Consider the following 17,863-nt stretch of genomic DNA (forward strand, 5'->3'; position numbering starts at 1 on the left):
AGCTCAGGTTGTTATTGTTTGTATAACCATTGCACTTGCAGCTTTTCCAGATTGAACAAATAACCCAAAATCAAAGGAGGCTGAAGGGAAAACAGAAGTGTCAAGTGCTGAAAGAGCTGAAGAGCTGCAGCAGGTTGGAGTTGAAGGTTCTTGTTCTCAGGCTGCCTCTGAAACTCTCAGCTGCACAATGTCAGGGAGCAGTTCAGCATCAAGATTTCCATTCATTCCATGATTTCAATGCCTGGAGGGAGGTGATATCTGACCAAACCCAGAGCACAGGACATGTCTGGGGACACACCACCAGCCATGGCTGAGGTCACCAAGATCAGAGCATTGCCAGGGACAAAGGGGACAAAACAAGTGGGTCCCACGTGTGTTTTCTGCTGACTTAATCACAGCTGGATGCAACAAAAGCCTGAATCCCAGTGAAATCTGTCACCCAGCTCTAGACATTTTTGGCCTGGGCTTCTACACCTGAGTTGTGCTGCTGCTGAAAATAATAAGGCATTTTTGAAAGGGGTTTTTCTGACTTCTTTCAGATGTTTTCACCAGGATTATCTCCATCTTTCCCAGGCTGGAAGTGATTAAACTCCTAATTATTGTTAAAAACCTGAGAAGACCAATGAACACCTACAACATGATGCTCCACAGCCCAAAACTCCCACTCCAATTTGAAGGAACACTTTTTACACAGTGCCCACATCTCGCCCAGCCTCATCTTCCCACCCCGTAAAGCACAGATGTGCTGCAGATCTTGCAGATCCTGAACCATGTTTGCCACGCTCACAGGGAGAATCTCAAATAACATTGTCTTTGCCTGTGTTTAAGCAAACAAATCCCACCCAGAAAGCCCAACAAAGTCGGAAGATTATCTGAAGACGCAAACTGGGGTGCACTGGGATAACACTTCACTATTTACAGGCTGCCTCTTGACAGGGAGTGTGTTTGCTTTTGGGGCCACAGCTGAAGAAACTCATGTCAATACTGGATTTTATGGCAGGCCTCTTTTGCTGTCCAGGAATAGAGCAAGCCTTGCACAGCCTGGGGAGTTTTGTTGACTCCCCCAAAACATCTCCACTGTGATTAATTTCCCTGGAAATTCATGTGGTGAGCGGCACTGAGTGAAAGTCATCCTGCCTATTCTTAATATGATGTTTGACTCTGGGTCCTAATGGTTTCTCTAATACACAATCCTAATTATCTGCTCTGGAACACTTCTGACCCAGCTCAGGAAAGCCCTGAATAAGTCCCCAAACAGGAAATAATTTGAATAAACATTCATCTTCCAACACTACAACCTCCCCAACTTCAATAGGATTTGAATAAAGTGAAATTCAGACACTATAACCTCCCCAACTTCAACAGGATTTGACTAAACTGAAATTTAGACACTATAACCTCCCCAACTTCAATAGAATTGGACTAAACTGAAATTTAGACCAAGCCTATGGTGATTTTTCCCTTGATTGTGGATAATTTCCTGAAGTGAAGCCTTAGCTGATTATAACTCCCAGTTCAGAGATTCCTTGTTAGCTCGGTATTGTTTCAAATTATTATTATTTTCTCACTTGTAAGTAGACTGGAAGACTGAATTTCATCTTGGACTTGATCATGGTCTCATATTTTATAGTCATCCTTGATATTCACATTAACAGAGAGTCTTGGTTTAACCTGGGCATGGAAAAATGGCAAAATCAGAACATCTCTTGTTTCGCAAATTAATTCTGTCCATCCAACGCTGTGTCCTGTGCTCTCCACACTTTCTGCCGGAAAACTTCAATGGGAAGTGTGGAGCTTTGGTGCACTGAGACTCCAGAGCCTCATCATCCATCAGATCTGCCTGGAATACACAAATAAACAAATGAAAAGCGGCGAAGCTGCAGTTCAACCAGCCGGGGATGAGTCACTGCCGAGCGAGGCCAACCCACTCACCTCCCCAGACAGGCAGACGTGGCACAGCTGCCTGAAATTCCCCCCCAGAGAAATATTCCCATTAAAGAGGGGAAAGACACTGTAAGTTTTCTAGCCCAGCTGCTCTTGGCAATGCTTTATGTGCAAAACACTTCCATCACTCCCAGTTCCTCCTGGGAATCTTGCTGGGAGCTCCTGAAGGTGGCAGGGCCTTCGTGGGGCCAGCAGAGCCATTTGCTTCAAAAGGGTCTCACCTGCAACCAAAAAATTGGCTCCCTGAGAGCAACAATCCCCACAAACACATCCACAAATGCTTGGTGCTCTCCTCAGTGTTGGCACTGGAATATTTTCCCCTTTCCCAGCCACACACAGTTCCATTTTCAGGCTATCCTAAGTGGAGACAAACCAATCCACAAACGCCACTCCCACCCCGCGTGGAGCAGGAGGAGCTGCTCTTTGCCATCCCCAGCCAAAGTTCTTGTTTGCTGACCCAAAAGTGGGTGAGGGCAGCAGCACAAACATGAAAACCTGCCTTGTCCCAGAGGGTTTGCGAGCCAAGAGGTGAGAGAGGGAGAGAAGACGCTGTAAAAACACAGAGGGCTGAGTGTAAACACAGAGATAAGGTAGCATTCAGGGGGAAGATTAATGTCACAAATGCCAAGGGTCATATTTTCTGTTCAAACAAATAAAGCTTCCCTGAACCTGGGTGAACTTCACTGGGGCTGTGCCAAGCCTTTGATACACGAGGAACGAGTTCAAGGCAGCACCTTGGAGGCAAAATCCAGTCCCAAATTCCTGTGCTCTTCAGAAAGGTCACTCACCCCTGAGAAATCCCTTTCAGGTAAGGCAGGAGGCACCAGAACAGAGCCTGAACACCAAGAGAGCTTCATAAATTCAATGCCATTAACTCAGAAGCACTGGAGCCTGATGTTTCATTTCCCTCAGTTATTTCCTATATTATGTCATCTCCTTGGATAATGTTTAGCTCTCCATGGGAAGCAGGTCTTTATATGCCTGGTTTTTTCTAGGTGACTACAGCAGCATCTGTAGAAAAGGTGGAAAAAAGTAAAAAAGAAGTAAAAAGAAAAGTAAAAAAAGGTAAAAGGATCTCAGTCTAAAAATCTTTTTTTTGCTGAAAAATCCAGCACTACACTTCTCAGAGAGGGTCACATAGTATTCCCTATATTATGTCATCTCCTTGGATAACGTTTAGCTCTCCAGGGAAAGCAGGTCTTTATATGACTGGTTTTTTTTCTAGGTGACTACAGCAGCATCTGTAAAAGAAGTAAAAAAAAAAAGTAAAAAAAAAAAAAAAATCTCAGTCTAAAAATCTTTTTTCCTTGAAAAATCCAGGGCCACTCTTCTCAGAGAGGGTCAAAATTCACAGGTAGCAAAGTAATGCCACACACTTTAATCCCTTCACTCATTCACCTCTTGGTACAGAATAAAAGAATGGGACTTTTTGGGATGTCACTGTGTCGTTGGCATTTGCACTGTCAGAAATAGACAGGAACCATGGAAAATCAGCCATCAATCTGGTTAAACTAACACGATTTAGTTTGGATTAGGTTTCCCTGCTTTGTACAGTCAGTCTGGCAGATTTTGGGCACAAAACGATCTTCTGCTTACAAGGAAAGAAGAGTTGTCAGGAAAAAAAGAAAAAAAAACACCGCCAAAATTATCTGGAAAATTACATTTATGTGAGACAAATCCTTCCCAGACAGCATTAATTCAACAGAATGTACTGTCATTTCTTATTCCCCCCAGAAATGGAGTTTTATTTTTCACGTGCGTTGAAAGGACTTCGAACAGAACACTCCTCTCCATTAGCAGATGTAATGTTTTGCTGACATATAGTGAGGATGCTTAATTTGCTTGCACAAATATATCCTGGAGGCAGCAGATATGTAAGGAATGCATCAGGCAAGGGAATCAGGTGAGCAGCAGCAATCCTGGGATATTCATCAGCTCAGCCAAGAGAAATGAGCTGCAGCAGCCAGAAAGGCTTCCTTTAAATCTGATTCATAGTGAGCAGGGCTGGAGGGAGAACTCCCAACCCTAATACCTGGCTGGACTCTTTCTCTCCCAGAGATTATGACTGAAAAAGGAGAAGCAGGGCTGTTTTTTCTTCGTGCAAGGAGGATTTAGAAGAGCTGGAAACGAGGGATATCCCAGCTAAGCAAACAGGAGGAAAATCAATAATCTTACAAGGAGTGTTCATTGACTGCCAAAAGCAAAATCAGGCAGGGGCAGGGATTCATTCTTTACAGTGACATTGGCTTGTTTGGGGTGTGAGAGAGTGAGCTCAGGGGGGAGCCCTCAAACAGGGAGATACCTTCACACCAACCATGCACAGAGTCTCTGACTTATTTTTTTTTTTTCCTTTGGAAACAACCAGATTTCAGACTGTATGACAGAAAACCAGCAAGTTTGAGGCTCAGATGGTTTCCTACTGAGCTGCAAAAATAATCCCTCAGTTTGGGGTGAAGAGGGGGCTTTATTCCCTTCTCCCTGCTCTCCATCAGTGTGTGTGAGCCCCAGGCTCTGTGATTTCTGTTCCATTTTCCTGGCTGATGCCTGAAGGCAGCCCAGGGTGTGCTGGCATGGTCCAGGCATGGGGCAGAGCTGCCCAGCCCAGTGTGAGAGCAACTGGCTTGGGCAGAGCTCAACAGACCAAGGCTGTTGGCTGAGATGAAAGATCTCCCCCTCTGCATGTGAGAGAGAAAAGGAGAGGAAAAAAAGAGAAAAGAGAGCAAAGCCTGAGCTTGCTGTTCGTTTGGGAAGAGGAGCAGAAAATAAAAAAAGAAAAAAAAAAATCACAGGAGCTCTCGTGGCTGATAAATCCCAAAAAGTGTCCTGGTGTATGTCCAGTGCTTTGGATCTCAGCTGGACCTTTTTTTATGCTGGATTTGGACTTGAAAAAGAGAAAGTAACTCAGCCCAGAGGCTGTGAAAAATGGGATCATGCTCCACAGCGTGGCCAAAAATGCTCTGCTGGGCATTATCTCCATTATTCCACCTTCTCCCCGGGGTCTGGCTCTCCACAGATCAAAGCCCACTGTCCCCAGGGCTCTTCCCAGCCCCTCAGGGCTGCAGCATTCCCAGAGCACAAACCAGCTGGATGGACCATGCAGATCCTCGTTGTTAACAGCAGGAAGGCAATGAACACACTGACTTCTGAAATGCTGGCTTTCCCTCTTTAACCCTTCCTGCAATGGATGAGGCAGGTCAGCCTTCTCAGAACTGGCTTCAGTCCACTCAGGCACATCCAGTCCCAAAGGGTTGGGAGGTTTTATCCGTGGCTGCTGAAGCCAGAGGTGGATAAAAGGATCTCAGAGAACCATAGAATTACAGCATCTTGGAATTCTTTAGCTTGGCAAAGCCCTCCGAGATGGTCAAGCCCAACATTAACCCAGTCACTAAATCACTAAACCTTGTCCCTGAGTGCCACCAGCAAGTCCAAGCAGACACCTTGGGAGGAGCCCTGAATTCCTTATTCACTGTGTATTGCACTTGTCAGTTCACACCAAACCTTACAACATTTATCACAAAAATTAGTGAGTCTAGAAATTCCTCTTTTCAGCTGCTGAGGCCTTAAACAGAGTTCATCAGATATTAAAAAATTCTCATCACCCAGTCAGAAGAAACTGGGGCTGGTTCTGGGAACACCAGCAGCAAACCCTCTCTGTGCAGAGCAGCTCTGGGGCACATTTGACCAGGCTGTGTAAAATGTTCCATTTCCTGCCTCCCCCACAAAAGCATCAGCTGTACCACATCCTCTGATGACAAGGTGGAGGCTTTATCTCCCTCTCTAGAGCATGTTTTAGCCCGAGCTTTTATTTAGCTTGTGTAATCGCTGGTGTCAATCACTGCGTTGGTTTCCCTGCTTCTTGTGCCTTCTGCTGCCAACCTCTCTCTGTGAGTGTCAGAGCAGGAGATAAAAATCTCTCGACAGGGAGGGCAGAATGTTTCTTCATGGTGGCCACAGCCTGGGCAGGAATCTGCATCTCCTGGGCAGGCTTATCTTAAAAAATGTGGTTGTAGCCATGCTGAGAGCTGTGCTGAGCAGCTTTCTGCCCTCCAAACTCTGCCCTTCTCACCTCCCCTGTCCTCCTTGGCTCTGCAGAGCTCCAGGGGGAAAGCAGGGAGAGTTGCCCTGTTTCCTCTGTGCCTTTGGCACGTCCTGTACCCTGGAGCAGTTGTACAATGTTCCCACTGTAAACAGCGCTGCTTTAATAATGCAGGGTTTTTCTACTCACCTGAATTCCTTCCATCCCTGCCATCATCCTGAGTTTGGAGGAAGTTCTTGCTTGTTAGTTTGTTTGCATAGTTTTGGGGTTTTTTTATTTGGTTTGTTCTTCCTGAGCCCGAAGGTTTTGTCTTTTTCTACCCAAACACAAATAAGATTATTTTTTAAAAATTATTTTTAGGGAAACTGTTTTATCCAAGTACTCCATGCGTGGATAGTCCTCTGTGGATATGTAACAGTAATTGCAAAGCTTATTTCTTCTGCTCCCAGTGGCTTTGATTGTGTGAAAATAAATGTTGAGTACTATGAAGCAATTAATCCTCAGCTCTCCTGGGAGTTTGGTAGGTAATTATTACTATCTTTAGCTTACAGAGTGAGGTGAGCATCAGGAACTGGATCATTTGCCCTTGCCCCAGAGATCAAGGACAAGATTCTGGCCTGCCTGTATCAGGTAGATCCTTTTCATTGAAGCATCCCACTCCTGCTCTGCAGATGTTTCACGTTCTGCACTGACACATCCACCTCTGCTGCCCTCCCAGCTTTGGTCATTAAGAAGGTGGAGATTTCTAGGAGAATTTCACTGGGAAAACTTTTGGGGACAGCTGGGGACAGAAAGAGAAGAAGGTCTAAGCTTTCAGCCCTGCTGGGTTGTGGTCAACTTGCTTTAGGTTTTCCCTGGGGCCACTCTCGTGTTTTCACATGAAGTCATCTCATGCTGAAAAAGGGGACTTAAACCACAGGAAAGCACCAATTGTTTACGCCTCGTTTTGCAAATAATGAAGTCCTGTAGGTGGATGGAATCGTCCTGTTTGCAAACCAGCACAGCCAGTGTTTGCCTGCCCCTAATCCCCAATGCAAACAACACACAGAAATTTATCTCACAGCTTGTTTATGGAATGCAATGCTGTTACTGCATTCGAATAAAGTCACCAAGTGGAAAGCAGAACAGATGCATTGTGTTGGCTTAGGAGAGGAAGCTAAATGGAGAACATAACCCCAAGGGCACAGCACAGCAAATCCAGCCCTCAGCAAACTGCTGCATGAATCAGCCCTCAAATATTGTCCTTCTAGACACCACTGCTATTAGTCTTTGTATTTCTGATTGCCAGGGGCACAGAGGAGCAAAACACAGGCAGGAAACAACCTGGTTGCTTTTATTTGCCTCTGCCATTAGTGTCCACCAAATTTTCTTACATCTGTTTGACATTTTCCCCACCAACTCTCAGAGAGATGAGGCATTCCATGAGGGATGCCTGGGCACAAATGTTAATTACCTTTGGGGATGAGGGTTAAATAATGGTAATGAAGAAAGGCAAGCACAGAGAAGATGCACCAGCCCAAAACAGCCATCGAGGTAACTGTGCTGCTACTGATGTGAAGAGGAATTAGATTGAGGCTTTCTTGAATAGTTCATGACTGAGATTAGGAAAAAAAAAACACCTTCCAGCCTGCAATACCAATTTATTAGCAGAGAACCTGTTCAATACCAAGCAGCTGCCACCTTCCCAGCCTCCCCTCACAGCCCTGAAGCTTAGAAAAGACATTTTCAGGGAGGTGTTGGATGGAATCACAGCAGGGAGAGCACCAAGCTCCCACCAGCACAGGGAAAGGGAACTGCAGCACAGGTTAATGGAAGTGAAACCAGTTAACCAAATCTCCCACAATAGATCTCATGCACACAGAGACAGGCTCAAAACAGAATCGTGCTTTGGGGGAAATCCATCCTGGTATTGGAATCCATGAGTAACTCAGATTAATACTTGGGAATGCTCCTGTTGCCACACACTCAGGAGAAAATGAAGGTTCAAGCCATGACCATCACTAGGCCACACCACAAAACCACAGTGCAGCAACGTTTTGAATATTTCTGTCTCTCATTCTTGTCTCAGAGAGGATACACATGTTAATTACCAGGGTTATTACATGTTAATATCAGGGAAGAAGGCAAAAAAGGTGCTAAAGGCACAGCACAGGCTCCAAGAATGGGGCTGCAGAGAGTGTGGGGCTTTTCAGTCTGCAGTGATGCAAAACCTTCAGCCACATGGGGAAGGGAATGTGTTTCCCCTGATCTGGCAGTGTAAGGTTTGGGGCATGGGATGAAATGAGCAGGAGGTGGGTTGGAACCAAACGAGTGGATTTCTCCCAGCAACATGCATTTCACTCACTGCCCTGTAAAAAATTATCAGAATTTTTAGAGAGTTGTCTGAAGTTGGTGAAGAATTTATGAGGCTGATTGATAAAAACATGATCTAGGCTCTCTCCTATCTTGCACCTGGCTTGAGCAAGGACCAACAGCAGGATGATGTCTGGAGGGAGGCAGAGGTGCCACAGCCTGCTGTTGTTTCAGTGAGGCACAGAAGGGTGGAGGAGGACCAAAGTGTTTATTTTACCTGTTGTACCCACTATAAATGCTATCTGAAAGTAGCCCAGCCTCTAATTAATGGCCATTTGCATATTAACTTTCACACCCCTAGGGATGCAAATAAAGAACATGCCTCACATGTATGATTGCAGACAACAAAACACATGATTGTTCCACCCCTTTGGGAAGGGCCAGAAATGATGGTATGAAAGGTGTTTGGATAAAATAAAAGATGAAGAAGGCAAAAGAAGAGAAGGGGAAAACAGCCCTGTTTGGCTGGGATCAGTCAATGGTCTGTGTCTCTCCTCCTTCATTGAATGCAACCAGATTGATTTACAGTGTGGAAACCAAACTATTTGTGACTCTGTGCTCGTGGAAGTTCTTGCTGAACACAACGAGGCTTGAGAGCCGAATTGGTTGTGAGCAAGAACTAAACCCAGCTGCACTCAGCCCCTCTGCCCCCTGAGGACCAGCTGCATCAGCAGGGGGGTTATTTTCTGCCCAATTTCTGTACCCTCAACACAACAAATCCCCAGGATGTTGGAGGAGCTGAGCCTCCATCCAGCACACTGCACAGGGCAAAATATGGTTCAGATTTTTCCTGGGAAATCACTGTCAGGAGACACAAAACCTTCAGGTTCACTCCCTGCAAAGAACCCAAAAAGCTGCACCTGCCAACACCTTGCTCCCCTCCTCCTCCCCCCACCACATGTGTCCTTAACAGGCTACTTGAAAGCATTACTAAATGAAATAAGGAAACCCAGAGTGGGTCTAATTAGTGGGGAGGTGCAGTGACCAGCTAATCAGCCCTGCCCATGCCATATTAGGATGCAAACTGAGCTTTACATAGCTTTGCTGGGTGTTCAAGCCCTTGTACAACTAATACAGGTAATTAACATCTTGCCCCTCTTTTTACACTGGCAATTACAGGCCACCATCAGGCCTATGATGAGAAACAAGGGATAGCATTGGGATTTTTCATATTAAATGAAAAAAAAAAATAAGGAAAAAAATAATTCAGTAGGAACAAACCCACCAGTCTTTCCATAAAATTGACAAGAAATATACTAAACTGTTTCTTTTTCTCCCCCTTTGCAGATTACCTCTAAACAAGGTTTAATGACCTCCTAACAAGATTTAAAGGCTGGATATAACTTTGGCTCTTTAACCTTTAAGGAAACCCAGAGTGGGTCTAATTAGTGGGGAGGTGCAGTGACCAGCTAATCAGCCCTGCCCATGCCATTTTAGGATGCAAACTGAGCTTTACATAGCTCTGCTGGGTGTTCAAGCCCTTGTACAACTAATACAGGTAATTAACATCTTGCCCCTCTTTTTACACTGGCAAGTACAGGCCACCATCAGGCCTATGATGAGAAACAAGGGATAGCATTGGGATTTTTCATATTAAATGAAAAAAAAAAATAGAAGAAAAAAAATAATTCAGAAGCAACAAACCCACCAGTCTTTCCATAAAATTGACAAGAAATATACTAAACTGTTTCTTTTTCTCCCCGTTTGCAGATTACCTCTAAACAAGGTTTAATGACTTTTAACAAGATTTAAAGGCTGGATATAACTTTGGCTCTTTAACCTTTAAGGAAACCCAGAGTGGGTCTAATTAGTGGGGAGGTGCAGTGACCAGCTAATCAGCCCTGCCCATGCCATTTTAGGATGCAAACTGAGCTTTACATAGCTCTGCTGGGTGTTCAAGCCCTTGTACAACTAATACAGGTAATTAACATCTTGCCCCTCTTTTTACACTGGCAAGTACAGGCCACCATCAGGCCTATGATGAGAAACAAGGGATAGGATTGGGATTTTTCATATTAAATGAAAAAAAAAAATAAGGAAAAAAATAATTCAGTAGGAACAAACCCACCAGTCTTTCCATAAAATTGACAAGAAATATACTAAACTGTTTCTTTTTCTCCCCCTGTGCAGATTACCTCTAAACAAGGTTTAATGACCTCCTAACAAGATTTAAAGGCTGGATATAACTTTAGAGCTTTAACCTTTAAGGAAACCCAGAGTGGTTCTAATTAGTGGGGAGGTGCAGTGACCAGCTAATCAGCCCTGCCCATGCCATTTTAGGATGCAAACTGAGCTTTACATAGCTTTGCTGGGTGTTCAAGCCCTTGTACAACTAATACAGGTAATTAACATCTTGTCCCTCTTTTTACACTGGCAAGTACAGGCCACCATCAGGCCTATGATGGAAAACAAGGGATAGGATTGGGATTTTTCATATTAAATGAAAAAAAAAAAAAAGAAAAAAATCATTCCGTAGGAACAAACTCACCAGTCTTTCCATAAAATTGACAAGAAATATACTAAACTGTTTCTTTTTCTCCCCCTTTGCAGATTACCTCTAAACAAGGTTTAATGACTTTTAACAAGGGCTAAAGACTGGAGGTAACTTTAGGTCTTTGACTTTTTAGCCCTTTCCCTAAAAATGGCAGCATTCTTGGTTGTGTCAGTAAGTGGAAGGGCCTGGAGTTGGGGAGCTGTCTCCAGGGCTTCCCAAATAGGAGGATTTTGTTTTCTTTCCTCGGCAGGTGGTTTGCAAGACAACAAATCTGTCCATCTGTTTGAGCTTGAAAATCTAGCTTGGCTGGGGAGAAAGGAACAGTGAGGAGGGTATTGTTTTTCCTATTTTTACCTGTATTTCTAGGGCTTGTTTGGCTTTCTACATTAAAGCAAGCTTAGACTTGGGGTTTGTCTTGAGCAGAAAGGATCATTGCCCTTAATATGAAGTCCAATGCTGCATATCATGCTGGAAAGGGGAAAGATTTCCACATTTTTATTAAAAATGAAAGTCAGCCTGCTCTTGAGCTGTTCTTCCAAACTGAGAAATCCAGAAATACCATGTCAGTGACCTGCAGCATGGGATTGTTCTGCCTTTTCTGGGCAAAAGGGCAGAGAGAGGACATACAGATCACTGAGTTGGGTTGGGATTTTTTGGTCCGTTTAACCACTTCTTACCAAGCAGTTATTTCAGAGGAAGACAAATGTCTCCATTCCATTCCATGTCAACCATTCCTTTCCTTTCCCAGCAGGGCTGGGTCATGTTCCCAAAAGTGGAAAGTGGAAAGTGGGAAGGGAAAGGAAAGGAAAGGAAAGGAAAGGAAAGGAAAGGAAAGGAAAGGAAAGGAAAGGAAAGGAAAGGAAAGGAAAGGAAAGGAAAGGAAAGGATGAAGAAATTAAAGGGTGAGGAAGAGGGAAAGAGAAAATTGAAAACAAAGTGGGAAATGGGATTAAAAAAAGTAAAAATGGGTGAGAAGGGGGAAAAGAAAAGGAAACATAAAACGTGGAAAAAAGTAAAAAGGGAAGAGAGAAGAAAGGGGGAAATGAACAGGAAAAGGGGAAATAGGAGAGAATGGGGGAAGAGAGGAGGGGGGGGAAAGAAGGGGAAAAAAGAAAGGAGAGAGGAAAAAGGGAAAAATGAAAAGGAGGGGGAGAAGGGGACGAGAAGTGAAACAGGAAAGAAAGGAGAACGGAGGGGTAAAAAAGGAAAAACACAACAAAAAAAAGAAAAGAGGGAGAAAAAGCGAGGAAATGAAAATTAACAAAAGGCAAAAGGAAAGAAGAGGAGGGAACTAGTGCAGCACGGGAGGAGTAAGGTGCGAGCAGCCCGAGCAGCCCGGGCACTCCGCTCCCCGCCGTACCTGGGCGGGCAGGGGCGGTGCCGGAGCCACCCGCGCAGGAGGCGGTGCGGAGCTCGGCGGAGCGCTGCGGGCTCGGAGCTCCGAGCTGCCTCCTGCTCCTCCTGCTGCTGCCGCTGCGGCTCCTGCTGCCGCCGCCGCTGGATGCGCTCAGCCCGGCGCGGGGAGCTCAGGCTGCCCGCGGGGCTCGGGCGGGATGCGCGCCTCCGTGCTGCGCGTGGCCGTGCCGCTGCTCGGCTGCCTGCTGGCCACGGTGAGTGACCGCCGGGCATCGCTCCGCCTCGGGCAAACTTTGGGCAACTTTGGCAGCGCCGGCGGGGGAAAGGCAGGTGGATCTGCTGCTTTCCCTGGGCGCTGATCATTGGGAAATCGCGGTTGCTCGGTTTGCATTTTGATTCAGGCGTGCTTTCCCTTGGAGAGGGAGAGGATCTCCTTGAGCGGGAGGAATTCCCGTCGGGATTTTAGCGTTTGATTTCACGGCAGGCTCCCGGTTTCGCTGTCATGCGGGTTTGCAGCCCGGCTTTGGCTTTGCTTTGGTTTGCGTTCGGCAGCCCGGTGACTCCTCGCTATGCTGTCCCCAAAAACCGGGATAACGGGATGAGATGTCCCAGGGGGACCCAGCAGCTGGGCAGGGGGCTCGGGATGGGCTCGGGATGCCTCCAGCTGCCCGCCAGAAGTTCGGCAAAGTGCTGCTTCCCAGCCCGTGTGGCTGCGCTGTGCGAGGAGAGAGCCGAGCTGGCAGCAGGGATGTGCTCTGTGTCCCTTCTGGGTGTCATTCCCCCGGTCGGGTCCGCGATCGGGGCAGTGCCGTGTCCTCCCCGCGGGGATGGCTCGGGGCAGGCTGAGCACGGAGGGTTTTTTGGCCGAGAACACCCAGAGCCACGCGTGCGAGCAGCGCCGATCCTCCGGCACCGGGCAGGGCTGCTGCGCCTCTATCCGAGCCACCGGTGTCCCTGGAACGGGATGAGCTTTCAGGTCCCTTCCAGCCTGGACCACTCCGGCTTTCTGCAGTTCTCTGATTTGGCTGAAGCTTCGTTCTTGCAGCTCATTTCCTCGCAGTGTTTGGTTTATAACGAGAGTGGTTTTAATTGAGCAGGGTGCGGTTTGGGGGGGATTGTGTGCTGGCTGTGGCTGAGTTTCCCCTCTTGCTTGTAAGCTTCTCCCACAGTTGTTTTCTCTCTGGAAGGTGAGGTTGTGTCCCCAGCATCCTGTAGGGCTGGGTGAGGTTGCCCACGGGAGCTGGGTTGTGCCATTTGTGCTGGTTGTAAGTCACTTGTGTTTGCTCTGCCGGGCTGGTGTTGGTGGCTCTGGCCACAGAATCGTCACAGAATTGTGGAATGGTTGGAAAGGACCTTAAAGATCATCTGATTCCTAAGCCGCTGCTGTGGGCAGGACACCTTTCACTGGACCAGTTGCTCAGAGCATCATCCAGCCTGGGCTTAAAGCAGAGTCAGACCAACCAAGCTCAGCCTCAGAGAGTGGAAGTTAACCCAGATGTGTCAGTGCATCACTTGTCTCCCTTTTCTCCTCTCCTTTCTTCTCCCCTTGTCCCGCAAGAAATGAGACAAATGGATTTAATTTCAAATTTTTTTTTTTTTGCTGTCACCGTGAGCCACACAGCCATCTGCATTGCCAAAGGCTTAGAGGATGAACAGGTTGGGAAAATGCATTAAAGTATTAAAAAAAAAATGACCAAGCAAATAATTCTTGGAATTCTACAGAGTTTGCTTTAGGGCAGATCCAAAATAGGCCATGTGTCCAGGGCTGGAGCTGGGGAAAGGAGAAGGGACAGCATCCTCATCAGCTGCTGGAGCTGCTCCAACTCTTGCTTCCACTGGAGCCCATGGCAAAATTCCCATTTCTTTAAAGATTGTTGGTGTAAAGAGCTCCTCTGGGGCCAAATCCTGCAGAGGCTGAGGTGACCTGGCTGCTGAAGCTCACCCTGCAAGGGCTGGCAGGATCAGGCTGATGCTCTTGGGTTGCCATCAAGGAGCACAAACCCCTAGAGCTTTGGGGCAGCACAAGGCACAGACCGGCTGCAATCCTCTAACTGCTTCCTTTCCAACCCTTTTTATTATTCTGTTGTTGTTAATGTTCCTGGGATCTGGTTCATGCTGGTGGGTTAAAAAATCCACGTGCTCCTTATCAGCTCTGATCTGCAAGGTGACTAATACTGAAGTGCTTCGGCTCTGGAGAAAATCCCTGGTTTGTTTCTCAGCTTAAACCCGGGATTTGGTGCTGATCTTTAAAGCAAAAGTAACTCTGCCATTGTAACAACCTGGGACTTGTGATGGCTCAGCAGGGTTTGGCTGGTTTGGGTTTCTTGGTTTGAGTTTCTTTCATACAATTAATTGTGATAATTTTTATCAGCGTGTCCTTGGGGAAAAAAAACTCCTGAACGGCAACGATTGGCTGATCAACAAGTGCAGTGCAATAAACCTGTTGCAGCCATGTGGTTTCTAATTGCTGCTATAAACTTTCACCTCTCATCCTCCACGCTGTGGGGAAAAGGGGATTGGGAAGATCTCATTTGCTGCAGTTCATCAGGCCATGCTCACCAAAGTCCTGCCTCCTGCCAGGGGCAGCTTGGAAGAGTTGCAAGGAAAGTATTCAAGTCAGTGGTGTAAATGCACAATAATCCTTTTTAGGTTGTTCTGTGTCGGTTTTAGGGGTGTAATTAAGATAATTTGGCCTGAAGAGCTATGAATTAGACTTTTTCTCCCCCCCGGTGTGTGTCTAGAACGTGAGATGTGGATAATTTGAAGCAGTTGGTGGATTCCACGTGCCTTCTGACTGCAAACTCCTTGAATTAGCCAAATCTGCCCAGCTGGTGTAATTTGTGCTTTTCTTCGGGGTTTTGCTCTGTTCCAGCCTTGAAAGTAGATTTGTCATGGCAAAGAATAAAACAACTCAGATCTGATCCTTCATCAGTCTGAGTGTAAATGCTGGAAATGTGGTCAGAGTGGAAATCAGTGAAATCTGAGCTCACAGGACAACCACTTCAGCTGTGTCTGCACCTCTTTGCTCCTGTCATTGACTGAGAATCTGTGAAGTGAGATAAATATATCTTAAACAAAACAATCACTGCTTTTGGCCAAAAGACAAGGTACTCACTGGACTCCTCCAGCTCAGTTCCTGCTCCAGCATGAGGATCCTTTAGCAATAACAACATGTGTTTGACAAAGGCCTTGCCACAAACCCTCAGTGTATCACTGGGTGTTTGATTTATTCCATTTATGCTTGTATAAATGCATGACTGACTTTATTCAGGAGAACCTGTTGCCCAGCCCTGTGTCTGGGTAGCTCTGAAGGATTCTCTGCCTCTCTGTAATGCTGAAAGTTTTCAGAGGACGCCTAACCATCAATAATAATAAAATAATATATAGCAATATCAATATAATAGCAGTAATTGTAGAAGCTTTTCTTTAGGGCACAAAAAGGCAAAATTGAAAAACAGGGCGGGGAGAGGGGGGGAAACAGTATCTGAGGGGGAAAAAAAAGTGCAGTGTGGAATAGTTCAGGCTGTTTCAAGCAGTGTTTGACTCCAGCTCACCAGCATGTCAGCAGGGCATTCACACTGTCATTGTCACATCCTCCTGCAGCCAGGAGGTCTGACCCAGCCAGGGAACTCCGGAGAGACAGCCAGGATGGGGATTGGGATGGGTTTTAAAAGCAGATGAGTCCAGCAGGGTGTTTTTCAAAAAGAGGGATTTTCACCAGGCATTCAGCATCAGGAGGCAGGTGGGACCATGGACAGGGAAAGCCGCCTGGGTTGTGAATTTGGGTGTGGAATTTTGCTTTTCCTTCTTTTCACAGCGCTTTAAAAATACTCTGCCTCCAACCCCCCTGTTGTAGTATCAGCAGTGAGAGGTGAGAGAGCCAGAGGGCTGCTCCAGATAGAAATGCAAATTCAAATTCAGGTGAGCTGCCTTGTGTCCTGTGGTGGCTGTGAGGCTGACAGAACATTGCCTTCTTGCTCTCAGTGTTTCTCAGTGACTTTGCTGAGAGGTTTTTTTGTCTCCTCACTCCTGGCTTTCCAAGGAGGGATTGGGCAGTTGGGGGATGCTCTGCATATTTGGCAAATGGGCAAGTGGAGCATGAATGAGTGGTGGGACATTCAGGAGAGAGGTGTTTCAGCTCTCCAGAGGCACTGCTGAAAGGCTGCCTTGGAAATGACAAATATTCAGAGTTTATATTCATTTTCAGGGGGAAAAAAAAGAAAAAAAATATAGAGAGCTTTTTGCCTTTACCAGATGGTCTCCCAGCAGAAACAACTGGAGAGACTGGTGACTTGTCAAAATCGATCTTCCACATGATGTGCTGACAGTCTGGGAGGACTGGGAATTTTCTGGTGTTTGGGCTAGATTGTAGACACAGATCTGTGCTGGAGATGGAATAGAGGGAAGAGGGACAGGAGGGACATCTCCCTGTTCAGCATCAAGTGTCCCATTTTTATTGGCAGCCTGGGGAAGGACACCAGACACTGTGGAGATCAATGACACCTGAGACATTATGATCTTTTTTAAAGTCAGATCTGAGTGCACTTCGAGGAGATTTGTCACACCCTGTGTGGCTCAAATTCAGGAAGGGGGTCAAATCATCTGTGCAGAATAAAAAGTGGAACTCAGGTTTTGGTGGGGAGCAGGACTCAGATGGATTTTAGGAACTCAGTAGGTCACTCCCTGCCCTCAGGCCAGGTCAGCACCAGTGTGGCAGTGTCACTTCACTGCTGCAAATGGGGTCCCTGCTGCATCCCCCTGGCTCAGGGGACATGGAAATGTGGTGTTCCAATGCCTGGGAAAGGCTGTGGGATTAAACATATCCCCATTCCCTGCTCTCATCAACTTTCTTCTGTTCTGGAAAGGAGAGGAAAGTCCTTTGTGACTATTAAAATCTAGGAAATGCAGCCAAGAAAAACCCTAAATCAGGGGCCAAAACCACAGATAAAATGGGCTGGGGATGACTGGAGATCCCAGAGCAGGGAGGGTTGGAGTTCTGAGCCAGCAGGTGGGATGAGGGCATGGATGGACAGACTTGTCCTCCTGTCCTGGGCAGGTTTCCCTTGCTGGGTGCTGAACGTCTGCAATTCCACTGCTCCCTCCCTTCCACACTCCCAGATGTGTTCCAGAAGTCAGGAGCTCCCCCAGCTTCAGCTGGGTGGGACCTGAGCCAGGGGGGAGGATGATTTTTGCCTTCAAAAATGACATCTCAGAGGGACGCAGTGAAAGAAAAAAACCAAACTTTTCGTTTTGGGGTATGAGAGAGGCTGGGATGGGATGCCAACCCTCAGGCTGGCATCACCCAGAGCCCACCCAGCTCCTGCCATGTCCTGTGCCAGGCTGGAGAAGGCTGATCAGCAGCTGGGCACTCACCATTCCCTTTTGGAGCATCCCCAGCACGCCTGGCTCCCTGCCTGACCGCCAGGGATTTGTCTGGGATGATTCATCTCTCCGGGCTCAACCTTCACCTCTGGCAGCACAAGGATGCAGGGAGAGTTCATCCATTAGCGCTCAGGAAGAGCCTGGGGGAAGGTTTGGAGGAGGAGATTGTGGAGGAGAGGATGAGCTCCCTGGAGCCAGAGGTTTGGGTTCCATAAAGATGCTCCTTGCATCCTTTCAGAACCAATTTTTTTGTCAAATGGGGCCACACCAGGCTACCTCAGCACTGGGTTTCAACAAAA

General features: G+C 46.7%; 1 protein-coding gene and 1 long non-coding RNA gene across 2 annotated transcripts in view; one reads left to right on the forward strand and one right to left on the reverse strand.

Moving 5' to 3' along the window:
- Positions 1-1,540: 1,540 nt before the first annotated feature.
- LOC146440716 (uncharacterized) lies at positions 1,541-2,278 on the reverse strand. Its single transcript, XR_014850359.1, has 2 exons — positions 2,166-2,278; positions 1,541-1,840 (listed from the first exon to the last, which is right to left on the reverse strand). It is a non-coding gene; the product is annotated as an uncharacterized LOC146440716 (long non-coding RNA).
- Positions 2,279-12,311: 10,033 nt separating this feature from the next.
- The window catches only part of LOC146440717 (vasoactive intestinal polypeptide receptor), a 103,702-nt gene continuing 98,150 nt past the window's right edge, over positions 12,312-17,863 (forward strand). The window contains exon 1 of the mRNA XM_085050144.1: positions 12,312-12,436. Within this exon, the coding sequence (XP_084906270.1) occupies positions 12,380-12,436 (57 nt within the window). The 5' untranslated portion in view covers positions 12,312-12,379. The remainder of the gene's footprint in view (positions 12,437-17,863) is intronic.

Source organism: Lichenostomus cassidix, chromosome 2, assembly GCF_008360975.1.
Source record: "Lichenostomus cassidix isolate B80296 chromosome 2, HeHo_3.0, whole genome shotgun sequence".
Classification (NCBI taxonomy): domain Eukaryota; kingdom Metazoa; phylum Chordata; class Aves; order Passeriformes; family Meliphagidae; genus Lichenostomus; species Lichenostomus cassidix.